This window comes from Cheilinus undulatus, linkage group 21, assembly GCF_018320785.1.
Source record: "Cheilinus undulatus linkage group 21, ASM1832078v1, whole genome shotgun sequence".
NCBI classification, from domain to species: Eukaryota; Metazoa; Chordata; class Actinopteri; order Labriformes; family Labridae; genus Cheilinus; species Cheilinus undulatus.
Window position 1 is genome coordinate 3698264 of NC_054885.1, and position 19560 is coordinate 3717823.

The 19560-nt window shown below is 39.6% G+C and overlaps 1 protein-coding gene across 2 annotated transcripts in view; it reads right to left on the reverse strand.

Moving 5' to 3' along the window:
- Positions 1-19560, reverse strand: part of tanc2a (tetratricopeptide repeat, ankyrin repeat and coiled-coil containing 2a) — a 64516-nt gene that overhangs the window by 28485 nt on the left and 16471 nt on the right. The window contains exons 2-4 of one of the 2 annotated variants that reach the window (XM_041817550.1): positions 11786-11898; positions 11583-11690; positions 1435-1574 (exon numbers count right to left, since the gene is read on the reverse strand). In XM_041817550.1, the coding sequence (XP_041673484.1) occupies positions 1435-1574; positions 11583-11690; positions 11786-11852 (315 nt within the window). In that variant the 5' untranslated portion in view covers positions 11853-11898. Of the gene's footprint in view, positions 1-1434; positions 1575-5813; positions 6354-11582; positions 11691-11785; positions 11899-19560 lie in introns of those variants that run through there. The other variant, XM_041817549.1, reaches the window with a different exon arrangement.

Here is a 19560-nt window from a genome sequence, read left to right on the forward strand (position 1 = left end):
GTTTCAATCTTTAAAGACCCGGGAAAGTCAGCCAAGTTCCAGGCTCACTAGAAAACTTTCTTTAAGAGCTACTAATGCACGGAGAACGTCATTATAAAGACTTGGGCTGAATGATTTGCAAAGATGATCTAATTGCAATTTTTCCCCAATGATACGTTTTAATATGTGATTATTATTAGGTTCCTCATCTTGTGTATTTTTCCACAAATTCCAGCAATAAATCACTCCATATCATAACCTAAAATCAGTCAAGAACACTTATCACACATTAAACCGTTTTATTATAAAATGGATAAGCAGTTTTACTTGGCAGAGGAGGCTCTGCTCAAAAGATGCTCCCTGGGTTAGTCAAGCAGCTGCTTTGACCTTCCAAAGAGCGTTGGCTATAAACCCCCATATGGACAGATACATTTATGAACACGTATATTGAAAACAATGAAATTATTTCAGAGGTAATTAATCTATAGTAACATGAATCTAAATATGAGGGTGCAACAAGCTTTATGCTATAAAGGAGGACGCTGGGGTGGAGGAGGGGAAGCTTTGCCAGCAGCAGTGTGGTTTATCAGCATTAATGCAAGCAGGGACTCGTGGGAAGTACATCATATTTAAATGGACCACTGCGGGAGCTGGGAGGCGATAAAGGGATAAAGAGGAAAAAACAAGTTAGGTGCCTATGATTTACAGGTCAAAAGTAACCAAACAATTTACAAGGGGTGTGCCCGGCGGTATGGATCCGTGCTCAGTGAGTTTTAAGGGTTAATGGAGAATCAGAAAACTAGAAAAGAAAATCAAACTATCTTTTGTTTTTTTATTTTTAAAGAAATAATGTATTAAAAATGGCTCATATTCCTTGGATCTTTTTTATGTTCACATAAAAAAAGGAAAAACTGAATCACATGGGCTGAAAGATGGAAACATTATCAGGGAATCCTGTCCTGATATTTGCAATAGCTCAGACCTGGAAATTCCTCAAAAAGCAGAAACTGCAATCAGCTAGGACTGGGCAGAACCATTTTTAATACCACTAAAATTTCTCCCAGCATTACCACCAGGTGTTTATTATACAAGCAGCCAAGCATTTAAAAGGTTGGACCAAGCAAATATTGGCATGTCCAGTGAGCAGAGTGCACGTCTTTTTACGGGCGTTTAATTCAATCCTTTAACAAAATTATTCAAGTCCATAAAAATGAGAACATTTATTAGTTAGTTCATGACACTGAAGAGGACAAGGGAAGAAATTAAAACATTTTTCCCTCTTCAATTCTATCAAGTGTCTGCAGTCTGTTGTTTTATCTTTGAATAAACCAGACTCCTCCTTGCATGACTTCAAAAATAACAGTTTTTCCAGATTTCATAAAGATGATTCCTGAAATCTGACTTCATTTCCCTGAGCCCTTTCTGCTCCATAAAGGACCCATCAGTTTACATTACCTGTCCGCCATCCTGGGCGTGGTAGTGTGACCCCGCCTCTCCACTGATGATCTTCTCCCCTAACAGGAAGCCCAACCGGGTCATCAGAGCATCAGCCGCCTCGTCCACAGAGGGAGGAGGTCCTAAATCCTCATCCTCACCTGGAGAGAGAGAGAAGGGCACTTTAATTTGGGCTTGCATTGGTCAGAGAGATGAACTAAATTATGAAACAAAGCTTGGAGAAAACTGAGATTTAAACAGAGAGGAGCTTTATAGAGACAGACATGACTTTACAGCTTGATTTGTGCTGATGTGGAGATTGTGCTCCTTTAAGACAGACCTCAGATTGTTGTTTTCAGACGTGATGCTCTTTTAGGATGAAAAGAGGGGATAAATCCCTCTAATCAGAAGCAAAACTGACAAAAATAACTATGACTACAGCCTGGTGGTTGCACGCCTCTGCAAGAAACACAATGACTGGACGGTGGAAGAACAGTGGTGGGTTTTCTGTGGTCATGTAACAATGTAGGTGCATGTTTGTAATAAACTTTGGATTGCAGCTCTAGTCAAGTGTATGGAGGTGAAATTGAAGCAGAAATGATGGCATTCAACTTCCAAAATTGAATCAATTTACTCTCAAGAGTGAGTATAGCCTTGTGCCACATTTGACAAAAATCCCCCAATGCATTCCTGATATATTGCCCTCATAAGATTAAGTATCTACTAATCTTGTGCCTTTAAATTCTAACAAGTTCATCCTTGAGTCAGAGTGGATAGTTGTGTAAAGTTTGAAGAAAATCAGTCAGAATTTTCTTGAGATACCACAATCATAAATATAGCCTGGACAAGCGTTCAGACAACCCAAGAACACGGTGCCTCCAGCCTCGGCTATCGCTGGTGCAGAGAAATAAAAAGTATTTACTCCATGAATGAAGCCTATTGGGAGGACTATGCGTGGAAAAATCTGCAAATAAACTTCAATTAATACATAAAATTTACGACCAAGAGAAAGCAGGGAGAAAACACAACCACACATGTGCTGAATACTCAGTGAACTCTGGGCCACAGCAGGAAAGTTCATAGTCTCTGTCTCTTTCTTCCAGCCTATAATTACAGCTATAAATTGCTGACTGTTGGACTAAATACCAGAGAGGCATCGAACACGCACACAGAAAATCAAACCAGTACAGATGCACGCACATACTTGCATGTGCATGTGGTCACTCAATGACAGGGTGTGCGAGTCATTTTTAGAAGAAGAAAAATAAAATGGAAAGATCAGATACAGAAAGTTTCCAGTCCTGCAGCCGCTGGTTTCTGCACAGTCCCAGTTTAACCAGTCTTTGCTTCCTTCTCTTTTCCTTCCTTACTGTCTGGACTCTTAAATTAGTCCAACAGCCTAACAAATATATTCAACCCCTTTACATTATTCATTTACAGACATACAAACACAGCTGGAAATGCTAATAGAGGAAAAAAGGGTACAAAGCTGGTATGATGTGCCCAGATCTGACCAAACTTGACCCCAAACTAATCAGAACTGAAGAAGCATTTTGGAGGAACCTCAGTCCACTTGCCCCCTTTAAACCAAGATTTGCCTGACTTGACCCCCTGGTGGGATCACAAGCGTAACGGACTCTGGCACAGTGCCCAAGCCAGCCTAAAGAAGTGGTCTAGGGCCTGATTCATGTGGACTCGGGCACAGCATGAGGGAGATGAACTCAACCGTGCCTGAGTACGGGGAACTCATCAGCAAGTAGAGTCAGAAAGGAATGCTAAACCTGTCTCTTCCAAGCAGCACGGGTCCATTTCATCCCTCTGCTGCAAAGTAGATGTGGAAGAAGGAAGAATATTGTTGTTGGTGTCTCAAAAATAATAATGCTCTTGCAAAATGGATCTACAGTTTTACTTGGCACTGCTCCAAAGATGCCCCATGGGTTAGCCAAGCGGCATGCTTTGACTTTGAGAGGAGTGCATAGCTAGAAACTCTCACATGGATAGATGGATAGACTGGATACAATGAAATCAGTTCAAAAGTACTCAATAGTACTTAGTAGCATGAATCTGAATATGAGGGTGCAACAAGTTTATTACCTCCGCCAAGGAGGTTATGTGATCGGGTTCATTTGTTCGTTAGCAACATAACTGAAAAAGTTGTGGACGGATTTTGATGAAATTTTCAGGAAATGTCAGAAATGGCATAAGGAAGAATGAATTAGATTTTGGGAGTGATCCAGATCACCGTCTGAATTCAGGAATTTTTTAAAGGATTCTGTACTACTGGGAGATAGGGCTAATGTCGGAGGTCTGCGCTGTTACCACTTTACACCAGGAGATGGCAAACATGAGTAACTTCAATCCCAGTAGCATTTTGGGTGTGTTTCTATTCAAAGTTTTGGAGTTTATAGAGTTTGAAAGACAAACGCCCGGTCGAGGAGACGAGTCGGAGTGTAACACAGAGAAAGACGGCGAATTGTAGCGAGAATACTCACAATGCTGGGAGGAATAGAGGAATATTCACCCTCTGCCATGACTTCCAGTCGTCCAGAGAGACCATGGATGAGACTGTCAGTGCATCTGTTGGCAATGGCAGGCAATGCTTCCGCCATGACAGTCCACCCATAGCGAAGCCAATGCTTTGCCTCACCGTGTTTCCACCCCACCGGGGAGGGAGTGATTGGCGAATGCCGTGGTGGGGGGGCACATGGGGACGGATCCAGGAATTTTTAAAAAGGATTCTCCACTTTTGGGAGATAGGGCTAACAGCAGAGGTCTGCACTCTCTGAGTTCTTCTCTAGTTCAATTATGTGGTCCAGAGCCAAACCCACAGTAGCCCAGCCTGTGGTCATGCCAGAGATGCAGAGGGCAATCTGTTCCACAAGTTTTCATAAATTCCTACAGTATTTCAGACCATGCATGCAACACTCAGCGTAGCCAGCAACAGTCTACCTACAATGTAGTGCGTTGTTTTGAAGCGTGGCTAGCGATGCTGACAGAAGTAGCCCCAAGAAACCGAGTATAAAACAGCTACAACTGTGCTAATTCACTTTTTATCTGGGTAAGATGTGACCAGAATGATTATTTACAGAATTTCGTTTTATTTCTTCATTCTATTTATATTCAAGTGAAATAAAGATTTTCTACTACCTCCGGTTATGTTCAAATACAGCTCTGTTGTGTTTTTATGCACTTTTTGTTGTGCTTCTGTCATGTTGCCAAATTTAAAGGGGACATATTGTGCAAAAAATCACTTTTTCAGGCTTTTCTAATAAAAATATGTGACCCTTGCTTGTCCACAATCCCCCCAAATACCAGAAAACCCCTTCAATTGTTCTCCACCTTTCAGGAAATGTGTGCTGAAACAAGCCGTTCTTAGATTTTCCCCTCATGATGTCATGTGAGTTAGCCCCGCCCTCAGTTTTGGTCGGCCCTCCCCTCTTGGAAGAAAGTTCTGCCCTCCTCTCCTGATCCCCCTCTCAGCTCAGGAGTGCCCCATCTATTTCCTGAGAGGGGTGTGGTCAGGGGCGGAGTCAGACATTTAAAGCCACAGACACAGAAACAGCTAGTTCTGAGCAGGGCTGAAACAGAGGAGTTTTTAGACATGCAAAAATCCATTACTGGAGTTTTTTTCAGCAACAAATTTCACAGACATGTTTTGTGGACCTCTGAGAACAATATGAACTCGCCTTAAACTGGTAAAATATGTGACCTTTCAAAGGGAGACTATGAATAAAATGTGAATATTTTTCATCTGGGCGCCGAACGTCTGGCCCAGCTTCATTTCTTGATTTTAAAATTTGGCCCGGTTAAATTTGTAATTGAATAGCCCTGTTTTATGCAATAAAGGAGGAGGCTGGGGTTGAGGAGGCTAAGCTTTGCCAGCAGCAGCAGTATGGTGCATTTGCATTAATGCAAGCAGGGATTACTAAGAAGGACGTCATATTTAAATGGACCGCCATGTTGAGAGAAAGAGCTGTGATTGGCTGGGGGACCTGGGAGGCCCTAGAAACACTGGGGGGACTCTATCATCAGCATGGAGCATAAATGTCAAGCTATGCACAGCTCTATATATACATACACTTCATTATTCTATGGCAATTATGGAGCCTGTGCAATCCATGAGTTTGTTTCTGGTTCTGTTTATCAAACTTGGTCATCTGTCAAACTCCTCTGGGATAAATAAAGTTATCTGAATATGACCCATTTTATCCTTTTCTCCTGCAAAATTATTTGTTTTTGCTGCTTCAAAAATCTTCATCACCTGCAAAAACAATCTACCAAAGCTTTCCCAATCCCTTTTCCCTAAAGAAGATTAAGATGAGAACCACAACACAAAAACACTATGCAGCAGCCTCTCTGCTCTAACCAGAACATCCGCTCAGAGACTCCTCCGCTCTCACCTTCCTCTCCACTTCTCCTTCTCCGTCTTCCTTCATCCGTCCACTCTCGGCACAGCTCAGAGTTTTCTTCCGGCGGCAGACAGCAGCAGGTGTAAAACAGCAAACACTGCAGCAGGGAGGAGGCGCGGTTTACGACCCCGGTCGCCATGACACCTCTGCCACATCTGCAGCGCCCCGCCGGCCTCTGCGGCTGACAGGACGAGGGCCGCCTCAGCCTGCATAGCTTGGTTCTGGAGCTGGCGCATGCTTTCAAAATAGCCGCCGTGCAGTCCATAGCTGGTGAACTGTGAGATCTGATTGGCTCAGACGGGTTCCATGTAGGAGAGGGGGGCGGCGTCAAGAACTCAAAGGGGAGCTAATGCTGCAGAAAACAAGAGCTACGTGGATGAATGAGAGCAGGGTTCATGAATCAGATAGTTTGTTGAAGTGCTGCTGCTCCGTTCTTCCTCTCCATTAAGATTTACGAAGAAATCTTAAAGGACATCACATCCACGCTGCTTCATTTGGCCCCTGAGCTCCTCCTTCTTCTGCAAAACGCACAAAGGAAAGAGGGAGAGGAAGATGAAGGAGGCAGGAAAGCAAAGATAAGAGGACGAGACTCTTCAGGAATGGGAAAAAATGCAAGGTAGTCCAACGTCTGAAGCAGAAAAACTCTAGTTAGAGAGCAGGAAAGTCAGACTCGAAAAATGTGGCAAAAGTCTCTTATTTGTGCAGAAAAGGTAGAGCACTTCCAGGTGTAAAACCAGGACCTAAATGCTTTTAAAACTCCTGAAATCCAGACAATGTACTGCTGCAGTTGTTGTCCTTTTCCCAAAACTTGCAGCCCTTTTCATTCACAGGTAGAGCCGTCTTCAAACCAAGCAGAAAGAGGAAAAACAAGTCCAAACCTCTTCTGGATGAGTTCCTCTTCAGTCAGGAGAAAAACAAGAAAAGTTTCCAGGAGTTAGGAGAGTTTTTCTTCCAGAGCGTAGCCTCCATATCTGGACTGAAAGACGACCTCCCTCGTCTGACTGCACCGAAAAATCAAAAGCTCCCCTCCTCCAACCCAAAACAGCACACAGACTCACAACGACACACGAAACACACACAGAGACATGCAGGAGGGCGAGGGAACGACTACAGGAGAGAGTAATCTGTTACATGTCGAGGTCCTCTTCTTCTTTCAGAAAACAGCCGGAGAAAGAGACGAAAGAACTCTGAGAAGCTGCAATTAAAGTGAAACCCTTTTTTCCAAGAACAGAAGAGCGTCTGACCGCAAATCACAGAGCAGATGGAAAACTGTAATCCACTTAAGCCCATAAAATGTGAAAAATGTAGAATGAAAAAGACTAAATAAAGAGCTGGATGGAGTTAGACATCAGTAAAATCATCAGCTGATGTCATAAAATCCAGTTAAATAAAAAACAAAGATGCTTTTCAATGAGGACAAAGTGGAGAGAGGGTTAAGGTGCAGAATAATTTTTACTGACGCTAACACAATCATTAGAGGACACTTTTTTACCTGCTCAAGGAGCCTGGAATCTGTCTGTTAAAAAACTGCCTTCACATCCTAACAACTACCTCCTGGTGGTTATGTACCTCTAAGATAGGGGTCATCGAGAACATCTGCACAAGGGCCAGATTTATTCTTGACAGAGACCACGGGGGCCAGACTCTCAAATCCACAAAAAAAACAAAAAACAAAAAATTTGGTCTGATTGAATTATTATTGTAATAGTATTAGAATTTTCTTTCAAAATGCAGGACATTTTAGTCATTACCAGGGGGATCCTTCCCTATGTATTCCCAATTTTTGACACTTTTTACCCCTTTTTGATACCTTTTGCACCTTTTGTCCTCTTTTACAGATTTTTGCAAGATTTTAACCCCTCTTAAACCACTTTTCCTGTATGTTTTACCCACTCTTTTATCCATTTTTTGCCCAGTTAACCCCTTTTCATTATATTTTTTTTCAATAATTGTTGCAACTTTTAAATCAGTGTTTGGCACTTTTCAACCATTTTGCCACTCTTAAACCACTTTTTGCAACTTTGCCAGGCTATTTCTGCTGTTTTTGTAACTTTTAACCCATTTTTGATACTTTTTGCCTCTTTACCTCATTTTTTTCAATTCTTTGGCCCATTTTAAACCACTTTTTTTTCAGCATGTTTTATCCTCTTTGAGCCACTAATTTATCCATTTTTGCCACTTTTCTCCTATTTTCCACTTTTTAACCCCTGGTCATTATTTGTTGCACTATTTTTGCCATTTTTAACCCATTTTCAATACTTTTTGCCACTTTTTCCCTCATTTACCATTTTTTTTGCAGGATTTGAACCACTCTTAACCCCTTTTCCTGCATGTTTTACCCACTTTTATCCATTTTTGCCACTTTTTAGCCCCTTTCATTACACTTTTTTCAACATTTAAATCAATGTTTGCTTCTTTTGACCCATTTTGCCACTCTTTAACCCCCTTTTGCAACTTTACCAGGCTATTTGTGCTGTTTTTGCCTCTTTTAACCCATTTTTTCCATTCTTGACCCTTTTAAATCACTTATCCAGCATGTTTTATTCTCTTGGTTCCACTTTTCTTCTATTTAGAGACTTTTTAACCCCTTTTCATTACTTTTTCCCCCTATTTTTGCCACCATTTTTGATACTTTCACCCATTTTTTCCTCTTTTCATCACTTTTTCACCAATTTTTGTCCCTTTGTGCCACTCCACAACCCATTTTTCCATTTATCACCCAATAATTTGTAACTCTTTTGCCAACCTTAACCCTTATTTTAAATATCTGCTAATTATGACAGTAAATTTCAGCAAAAACAGATCAGATTTTCAGTCATTCTAAAACTATTTCAATATTAATTGTTTGTGGGATTGATTTCACAGCTGCAGACATTTAAAGCCAAAGGATACTCTTAAAACCACAACATCTTCTTTTCCTCCTTTTCTGAATTTAATGATCTTTCAGGGGCCGGACAGGAAGCTTTTGGCGGCCTGATGTGGGCCCTGGGCCGCCAGTTGATGATCAGTGCTCTAAGAGGTACAGTGGCAGGTCAGGAAGGGCTGGGCTGGTTTTTGACCTGTGACCTCTAAAATCTAATCAGTCCTTGCTGAGTCAGACAAAGCCGATCACTCTGCAAATATTTAACAGTATAGTGAGAGTCAAAAAACATTTTAAATGTCTCTGAAAATGGCTTAAAATTAACTTTTCTCTGTTAGAATAAAATGGATTTCACTGTCAGGCAGCGATGCTGTAACTCGACATGCCAGATTGACTGTTTTATATCTCCAAAAAATATTTACATACATCTGGGAAAGCTCCTATAGAAAGTGTTTGGAAGGGGAAGAACTGTTTGTCACACTCGTGACGGACCAATCAGAGTGACCAGGCAAAATGAGGGAGTAAGCATGTGCTGCTCCAGTGTACTTTCTTTGCAGATGATGTCACGCAGCATCAAGAACTCCAGACGGGGGGCAAGCAGTGATTTCTGCATAGAAAAAGGCCACACAGAGAAGCTTTCTGTGTGGCCTTTTGCTTTTAATTTTCATAGAAAAAATGCGGTTCTGTTCAGGTAAAACCGCAGCGATACTTAACCCTTAGAGATCACAGCTATTTTTTTCACCATCATGTCTCTTCCGGACTCTTTTTGTCTTAAGAAGCTTGTAAAACATCAACTCTCTGGTGCACAATCATACTCTATGCATCTTTTTCTTTCAGGACCACCTGGGCTTTAAGAATATATCTACTACAGTAATGTCACTTGAATTATGAAAAAGTTGTAAGACTTTAAAGACAAAATAAAAAAACAAACTGGAATTTTAAACTCAAAGATTTTCATTGATAACACACAGTAAACAATAGTGACAAAGCATTTTCTTTGCATAGACTTGTTCTCCATCTCTTGGGGACAAAACAGTGAAAAAATAAACATTCTGTGACCAGCAGTTTTCAAAATATATACATAAATACAAAAAAGATGGATTCATTCATTTGTGCTGTTCCTTTAAGCACTGGTTGACTACAACTCCCACAATGCTTTGCATCTAATCGTTGCCCTCTACAAATATTGCGCTGCCCACTGAAGAAAGCCAAAGTACATGATTGAAAATGGATTAAAAATGGACAAAAAGACACTTATTATCAGATCTAACACCATGGATTTTATATTTAAAGACCCCAAAAAGTAACCGAAGTTCCGGGCTCACCAGAACGGCATCCTTAAGGGCTACGGAGGCTTGAGGGTAGCAAACAAACGGCAAAATGATACGCTTTCAGAGGATAAAAAGAAAATCTGCGACGTATGGTTCAAAAGTTATTAACGTTTTTCTAAGCTGTGTCTCTTCTTGTTGTTTACGACAACCCTGTCTTCAGAGACCCCAGGAAGTCAGCCAAGTTCCAGGCTCACTAGAAAATGTTCTGTTAGAGCTACAAATGCATGAAGAACATATTTAGAAAGGCACAACACAGAGCTTTCACAGGAAAAAACAAGTTAGTGCCTATGACTTACGGTTCAAAAGTTACCAAGCAATTTACAAAGAGTGAAATAGGCATAACAGGAAATAAAGATAAATAAAAGGCTTCAAACAAGATCCGTTACATAAAGTCCTGAAAATAGAAAGTAGCCAAAGGGATTAAAAATGTTTAGTTCTGGGCTGTGAACATGTTTATTTCCCCGGTTAAGTTATGCATTTTAGCATGGGACCTAATGAAGGTTAACTCACTTTTAGAGTCAGCCTCTAGTGGCCGATTTAGGAACCGCAGTTTCTGAAACTTCTGCCTGGCCTGGAGGCTGTTGTTTGGTTCAAATATGACGATTAAAGTTTCTGTGGTTTTCTTACAAGTTAATTTTGTTTCTCCCATGTGGTCGATGAAAATAAGAGCTTTTGTGAATCATACACTCAGATCATCTGCTCTACCTAAGTATCAGATGGCTTTTTGCTGTTCCAGAGCATAAATGGGTCAGTAGGAGAGACAAGAGGGGTGAGGAAAGACGGAGGAGGGAGGACAAAGACAGAGAGGAGCGAGGAGAAATAAACAGCAGAGCTCACATGTGTTTGCAAGCCTGTTGTAGCGACTTAAAGAAGTTTTCTTGGCTCATTATGTTTCTGTTTTGACAGCGAGCGAGCAGAAGAGAGAAAACAGAAAGCGGCTCCACATGGTAATGTTTAGGAGAAGTGTGTCAAGTCAACCCTGAGGAGGAGAGGAAGGAGGAGGAAGACGAGCAGAAGGAGAAAAGAGAGGAGGAGAGAGCGGGTCAGGTTACGTTTCTGTGATTTCTCCCTCACCAAGGCACAGAGGGACGATCAAATTTAGGGTCTCAGGTCAGCCCCCTTCTGCTGTTAGACTCGGTCTAACGGGTCACAGCTGTGAGTGAGTTTAATGGAATCAGAGAAAATGAAAACAGCTCCGGTGATGTTTTCTGTTTGGTTAATTCTTTTATTTCAGACTGTCGGTTCTGTTTTGGCGTCTTACTGACCTAGAAAATGATGACATCACTTCATGAGCTGGTCCCAGTTTAAAGCAGGCTTGTTTTCATCAGGACGGTCCTGATTAAGTATTTGGCCTGGTCAGAGTCGTTTCATTGTACTTTTAAATTACCAATACTAAAGCCCTAGACAGCCTGACAGAGGCGCTCTGTAAAGTGAGCACACTCGCTGTATGTTGCTGTTATTATGCTTGGAGAGGAAAGAAGACGTTCTACCTCACTTCTACCACAGTATGCACACTGAATAGTGAAATGACAGGCACAAAATCTGGGTTCAAAATAAAATAAGTCCTACCAGGTCTTTTTCCAAGACGAAGGTTGAGGAGAGGTGAAGAAGGAAGTGAACGAGTGAATCCCTCCATCATCCTGACCTCTGACCTCTCCGTGTCGATGCTACTTTCACCTGTAGAGAGAGACAAAGAGATTTATATGAAGCTGTTTTATAAAAACATAACACATGAGGATGAACCCTAAGAAGTGCCAGAAACTTGTTCTTACCTCCATTGTTGTTGTTGTTTTTGCGGCTTTTGCCTCCCAGCAGCATCTTCAGGCTGTTTCTGAACATGGTGGCTCTCTACTCCAGGTCAGACAAAAACACTTGTCATCAACACCTGCAGAGAAACAAAATTAACATTTAAGTTAAAATTACCACTTTTTACTGATGATGATATAAATGATATTCCCATTAAATGTCAGCACCAAGCAAACAAACGTACATGTCCTGGTCCATCAGTTTGATATAAGCTGATATTTACAGCTGAAATAGGCCAATATTTAGAGCCTCAATTGGCTGATATTTACACTTGATACTGGCCAACATTCACACCAGATATAGGCCAATAATTACAGCTAATATAGTGTGATATCAACAGAAGATACAGACATTTACAGCTTAGTCTAAGATGTACAGCTGATATATGCCAATATTTACAGCTGATATAGGCTGATATTTAGGGCTGATATAGACTGATATTTACAGCTGATTTAGGCTCATATTTACAGCTGAAACAAACCCATATTTGAAGCTGATATAGGCTGATATTCAAAGCTGATAAAAACTGATATTTACAGCTGATAGAGGCCAATATTCATGGCTGATTTAGGCTGATATTTAAGGCTGATATAGGCATATATTTGCAGCTAATATAGGCTGATATTTAAAGCTGATATAGGCATATATTTGCAGCTAATATAGGCTGATATTTAAAGCTGATATAGGCATATATTTGCAGCTAATATAGGCTGATATTTAAAGCTGATATAGGCCAATATTTGCAGCTATTATAGGAGATATTCAAAGCTGATATAGGCCTATATTTAAAGCTTAAATAGGCTTCTATTTATAGCTGATATGCCAATATTTACTGCTAATATTTGCTGAAATCTACACATGATATGGGCCAATATTTTTAGTCAATCCAGGCCAGTATAGGCTGACATTTATATTTAATATAGACCAGTATTTACACCTGATGTAGGTTAATAAAAATTGACTGATTAGTATGTACGTATTTATCATGCCAGCTTTAAGAAGTGGGACACCTCTGTGCTGCTTAGTTTTTTTTGTTTTAATATTTCTATTTTGACTTTGAGAGAAAACAAATATTGAACAACAGTGTATGAGAAGTGAAGTCTTAGTAAAACAGCATGTCAAACAATAAAACAAAAGAAGAACAATCTGTTTGTCTCAGTTGTAAACATGATAAAGCAACACTTCAGGGGATAAAAAGGAGGATTTGTCTGTCTTTAACCCATCCTCAGCTACTAATATTCACTTTATAACCAGAGCAGCAAGCAGAGCTTTTCTGAGAGTGGTGGTTTTGTTTATGAAGTTTATTTTTATTAGGGACAGTTTACAAATTAGTCTCAGAAAAAGACAGGATGTTTGGAACCAGGTCCAATCAGCTACTCCTGGTAGAATATTCACTAATAATGTCTGACTGGTGGATTTCTGTAAAACCCGTCAAACATAAAGTCATTTCTGATTAAACTGTTACAGTCTTTTTATTTTTGCATTGCTCTAATGGATATAGGGATGTAAAAAAAACAAAGAATACCCTAAATAGCACAACATCTGATCATTTTTCTGCTCATTTTCTGAATTTAAAAATATCTGGTGGCCAAACAGAAAGCTGTGGAGAGCCTGATATGGTCCTCAGGCCTCCAGTCGACTCTCACTGTCTTCATAATCACTCTATCTTTAATTTAAGTCTCCAAACCCTGGATTAGTCCCATTCCCAGAGAATCATGTTTTCTCACAGCATCCCTGGTTGTTTACGTGTCAGGCAGCACGGTTTAAATCTCTCCTTCATGACTGATCTGCATTTTAGCCGCTGACTCTGCAGAACATCTTATTAGACTGTAGATTTATCGCCAACCACACAGCTCTCTCCCTCTCGGATTTTACTATACTCTGACTTCTGAACACACCCTACTGGTGACGCTGGCAGGCAACTGTCAGCTGTTGCTATGCAATGCAATAATGAGGATGCAAGTTAGATCTACACCTGTCCTGCCTGGTGTGAACCTCTACAGATTTCACCTTTTTGTGTCAAATTATTCTGGAAAAATGAACCAAACGTGTTTCAATTAGAACAAACAAGAAGGTTGTTTAAGAAACACACCAACACATCAGTCCAGTTAATTCAAGTATAAAACTTCAGGACAGACATGATCAGAAAGTCTCATGTTAAATTAATCAGAATTAAAATCTGGTTTAAACCTTGAAGACTGAAAAACATTCCCAACTGTGACTCATTTAGAGCAGAAACACAGATCTCTGATCTTTGTCTCTCCCTGCTGGAGCCTGATGGTACTCCTGTCTCACTCCCTGTTATCTTTTTAACCCTTGATTGGGCAGTTATCTATTTATTTTTTTTTATCTCAAACGCTTTAGCATATTTCAGTAAAACTGATCATTACATTATAACAACAAGGCACCTAATATAAGTGAATAAATTTTAACTCATCATTTACTAACAATTACAGCCAATATAGACCTAAAAATGACTTCTGTTATAATTCAATACTTATGATGATGATAAAGGCAAATTATTACAGCTGATACTGGCTGACAATTACTGCTGAAGTAAGCTAAAAATTACAGCAAATATAGGCTGACAGTTAAAGCTGACATGGACCAATATTTACTGCTGATAAAGGCCGATATCTATACCTGATAAAGGCTGCAATTTACACCTGATATAGGCCATTATTTACGCCTGATATAGGCCAATATTTACACCTGATATAGGCCATTATTTACGCCTGATATAGGCCAATATTTACTGCTGATATAGGCCGGTATTTACACCTGATATAGGCCGTTATTTACGCCTGATATAGGCCAATATTTACACCTGATATAGGCCATTATTTATGCCTGATATAGGCCAATATTTACACCTGATATAGGCCAATATTTACACCTGATATAGGCCAGTATTTACACCTGATATAGGCCGTTATTTACGCCTGATATAGGTCAATATTTACACCTGATATAGGCCAGTATTTACACCTGATATAGGCCGTTATTTACGCCTGATATAGGCCAATATTTACACCTGATATAGGCCAGTATTTACACCTGATATAGGCCTTTATTTACGCCTGATATAGGCCAATATTTACACCTGATATAGGCCATTATTTATGCCTGATATAGGCCAATATTTACACCTGATATAGGCCATTATTTATGCCTGATATAGGCCAATATTTACACCTGATATAGGCCAATATTTATGCCTGATATAGGCCAATATTTACACCTGATATAGGCCAATATTTACACCTGATATAGGCCATTATTTATGCCTGATATAGGCCAATATTTACACCTGATATAGGCCAATATTTACACCTGATATAGGCCAGTATTTACACCTGATATAGGCCGGTATTTACACCTGATATAGGCCAATATTTACACCTGATATAGGCCAGTATTTACACCTGATATAGGCCGTTATTTACGCCTGATATAGGCCAATATTTACACCTGATATAGGCCATTATTTATGCCTGATATAGGCCAATATTTACACCTGATATAGGCCATTATTTACACCTGATATAGGCCGTTATTTACGCCTGATATAGGCCAATATTTACACCTGATATAGGCCGTTATTTATGCCTGATATAGGTCAATATTTACACCTGATATAGGCCGTTATTTACGCCTGATATAGGCCAATATTTACACCTGATATAGGCCATTATTTACAGCTGATATAGGCCATTATTTATGCCTGATATAGGCCAATATTTACACCTGATATAGGCCAGTATTTACACCTGATATAGGCCAATATTTACACCTGATATAGGCCATTATTTATGCCTGATATAGGCCAATATTTACACCTGATATAGGCCATTGTTTACGCCTGATATAGGCCAATATTTACACCTGATATAGGCCATTGTTTATACCTGATATAGGCCAATATTTACTGCTGATATAGGCCAATATTTACACCTGATATAGGCCAATATTTACACCTGATATAGGCCAATATTTATACGTGATATAGGCCATTATTTACACCTGATACAGGCCAATATTTACAGCTTATATAGGCCATTATTTACACCTGACGTAAGCCAAAATTTACAGCTGATAGCAGCTGAGAATTACAGGTGATGTTGGCCAGAATCTACACTTGATAAAAGCCAATATTTACAGCTGATATAGGCCAATATTTACAGCTGATACTGGCTGGCAATAACAGCTGACATGGACCAATATTTAAAGATGATACCAACCAATATTTACAGATGATACTGGCCTTTATTTAAAGCTGATAAAGACTTATATTCATACCTGATATAAGTTGATATTTACAGCTGATATGGTCCAACAATTAACCCTGATATAGTTTGATATCTTTCTTGATATAGGATGATATTCACAGCAGAAATAGGCTGACAATTACAGCTGATTTCTGCTGACAGTTACAGCTGATTTTGAACGACATTTACAGCTTATAATGCTCAAAAACTGCAGCTCATACTGGAACAATATTACATCTGGTACATGATCATTATATTACAGCCCTGATATATGAGGTTGGGTCTTTGCCTGTGTCTTTTTCCATTGTTTTTGCTGCATTTTCTCATGGGAGATGAGTGTGTGCATATGTATGTGCTAGGATGAGTGTTCTTCTCTCATGTGTCTCCACAGGAGAGATCAGGTGATCTGCTGCCAGGTGCAGAGAGCAGGAGGAAGGATGACTCCACAAGGACGAACCCCGCTGAGCTGAGACGTTGATGCTTTATGTGTTTAAGACTTTAAGATGCAGAGTAACAGAGTCAAAGGATCTACATATTTAAAACAAAGTTGTCCCACTAAAATGAGACTTTTAAAACATTTCAGTCCAACTGAAACCATAGTAAATCATTTTTTAAGTATGGCTCACACAGAGATAATGTTGTTGGAGATCAATTTACTCTTGCAATCTGACCCCAAACATGATGACCTTAAATGCTAACCATAGCAGGAGTTGAACCATCAGCCATCTTTAGATTTAACAGCATGACAGAGAGATCGGTGCTTTACATCTGTGCTAAAAGTGAAGCATAGAGTATTTGAAACATAAAGGGCTGTTAAATTTATTCATGTTCTCACTGTTGGACAGAGAAACAGCTTACAAAGCAAGCTCTACACAAAGAAGGCCAAAGTAACATGCTCAAGGAGGCTTGAATGACAGCTATCTTGTTAAATATCCTCATTGAGCTAAACCAAAGCTTTACTGTGCATGTAAACGAACTGAGCATTCAGATAACCACATATGCCTCCAGAGAACCACAGTTTATATTTGTATTTTCACAAAGACTTCAGAAAACATGTAGAAAACCAAAAATACACAAACAATGATGGTAGTAAAACCTGCCAAAGAAACGAGGAGAGTAATACCAAAACTTCATGGACAGCTTGTCTAGAAAGAAGCTTAATTTGTGTCTGAAAAAAGCGTCCCACATCCACACGCGTCCCGTTTGGTGTCATCTCGTCTGGATTTAAAGAAAGCGAGGCGCTGACGGCTAGCTTAGCGCTGCATGTGAGTGTAATGTGTGTCAGTGTGCTAATCCTCAGTGACAAGTGAGCAGGAATGATAGGATTGAGCCTAAAATCAAGACGGACGCACAGAAACAAACACACGCATGAGTGAACGGGAGCACGTAAAGAAAGATGACAGAGCGAGTGTCAGAGGACCACAAACGATGGCTTTTTATGCAAATGACTCAAAAACAAAAGAGACAAAAGAACAAGACGCCTTTGTGTCTGGATGTTTAAAACCACGTCAGAAAACTATTAAGAGTTTGGAATTAACTACAGAAACAAATTAAACATGACAAAAATGACCAAAATGTGCCAAAAACATTCTTTTCAACTAGAAATAATGCATGTTCTTTGCCAAATTACTAGGACTTTTTTTCCTCATGAACCACAACAACAGTTCAGTACTGATGACTAAAATAACTACAGGGAATATATTTACAATAGAATACATAAGGTTATATAAAAAAAAAATAGAAATATTCCAAAAAGAACATAAAAACCATGATTTTTTTTACCTTGAGACTTTCCATGCATGCTTTTGATGTACACCTTTTTTGTGCAATTTTTGCTTTTATTTAATAGGACAGCTGAAGAGAGGCAGGGAATACGGAGAGAGAGTAAACGAAGGCGTGCACCAAACAAGGCTGGGACAGGGAAATCGATCCTGTAACCATTACGTCAAGGAATGAATCCTCTAGACCAGGGGTGTCAAACTCAATCACAGCAGGGGCCAGATTCTGGATTAAGGTCTAACCTGAGGGCCTAGCAGGGTCAACATTAGGCATAACTATCAGCCTCATGTTCACCTGTAATAAAAAACAAAAAAACCAGCACTGATTAAAATCATTTGGAAATTCAAATAAGTAAGTGATCATTTTAAAGGCTCAAATCTGAGATAAAAATTCCAACTTATTTGCTCAAAAGACCAGAACATGATATTAAAAATAGAAAAATAATCTTTTTAAAGAGCAAATATATGAGGAGAAAGTTAAAATCATAAGTTTGAAAGGTCAACATTTGACATCAAATTTGAAATCATCAGTTTAAGAGTCAAAATATGACCTAAAATTTTAAATTGTAAGTCTGATAGGTCAAATATGGGATTAAAAAGCCAAAATTTGGAGTTGAAAATGTCAAAATATGAGCTAGAATTCAAAATGATGACTTCAAAAGTTAAAAACGACTTGCATTTAAAATTGGGAGTCTAAAAGGTCAAAATGTGATATAAAAAATAATTTAAAATGTCAAAATATGAGAAAAATTTAAATCTTGAGTTTAAAAGTCAAAACATGGGATTAAAAAAACAAAGTAAGGGGTTGAAAAGGTCAAAATATGACTTTAAAAGATAAAAACGTGACATATAAAGTCCAAATTATGAGCTGAAAAGGTCAAAGTATGAAATGAAAAATCAAAATCATAAGTTTGAGCGGTAATCTTGAGATGCAAAATAGAAAATATGAAATAAAAACTGGAATTAGTTTCTTTGCCCGCATTCTGAAACATTTCTCACTCTTACTTTTTCAGGTTTTTATGGCTTAACAAGGATGTTTGAGTAATAATCCAGCTGAAGTTTACATTTTTATACTGGTGGGCCAGTTAGAACACAAATATGACATGATCCACCGGCTGGATGTAATGGTTCCCTGGGCCGGATTTGGCCCCCGAGCCTTGAGTTTGACAACCCTGCTCTACACCACTAGTTTCCAACCTGGGGCCTGGGACCCCCAGGGGGGGCACAAGGCCATGAATAAAGCAAGCAATTAAAATGTATGTTGATTTTTGATGGCGGTGTGTCACTTTTTCTTCTCTCTTGGGTCCGGGGGGGGGGGGGTCTGCTTTTGTTAGGTACATATGGTGGGGGGGGGGGCTGTGAAGCACTGCTCTAGTCCCTTTAGAGAGTATTCAGACCCTTTCACTTTTGTTATACTGAGGCCTGATGCTACAGGCAGGCTTTTACAGCAGAGTAGCTAGTCTGCTTGGCCTTCACATGGATTTCTTTTGCAAACTCCAAGCAGTTTTTCATGTATTTGCATTAAAAAGTCTTTCCTCCATCCACTCTGCCATAAAGCCCAGATCAGTGGAGGGCTGCAGTGATGGTTGTCCTTCTGGATCTCTGTCCCATCTCCACACAGGATCTCTGGAGCTCAGTCAGAGTCACCATCAGGTTCTTGCCTTGTCCAAATGGAGACAAAATTTCTGTTTCATT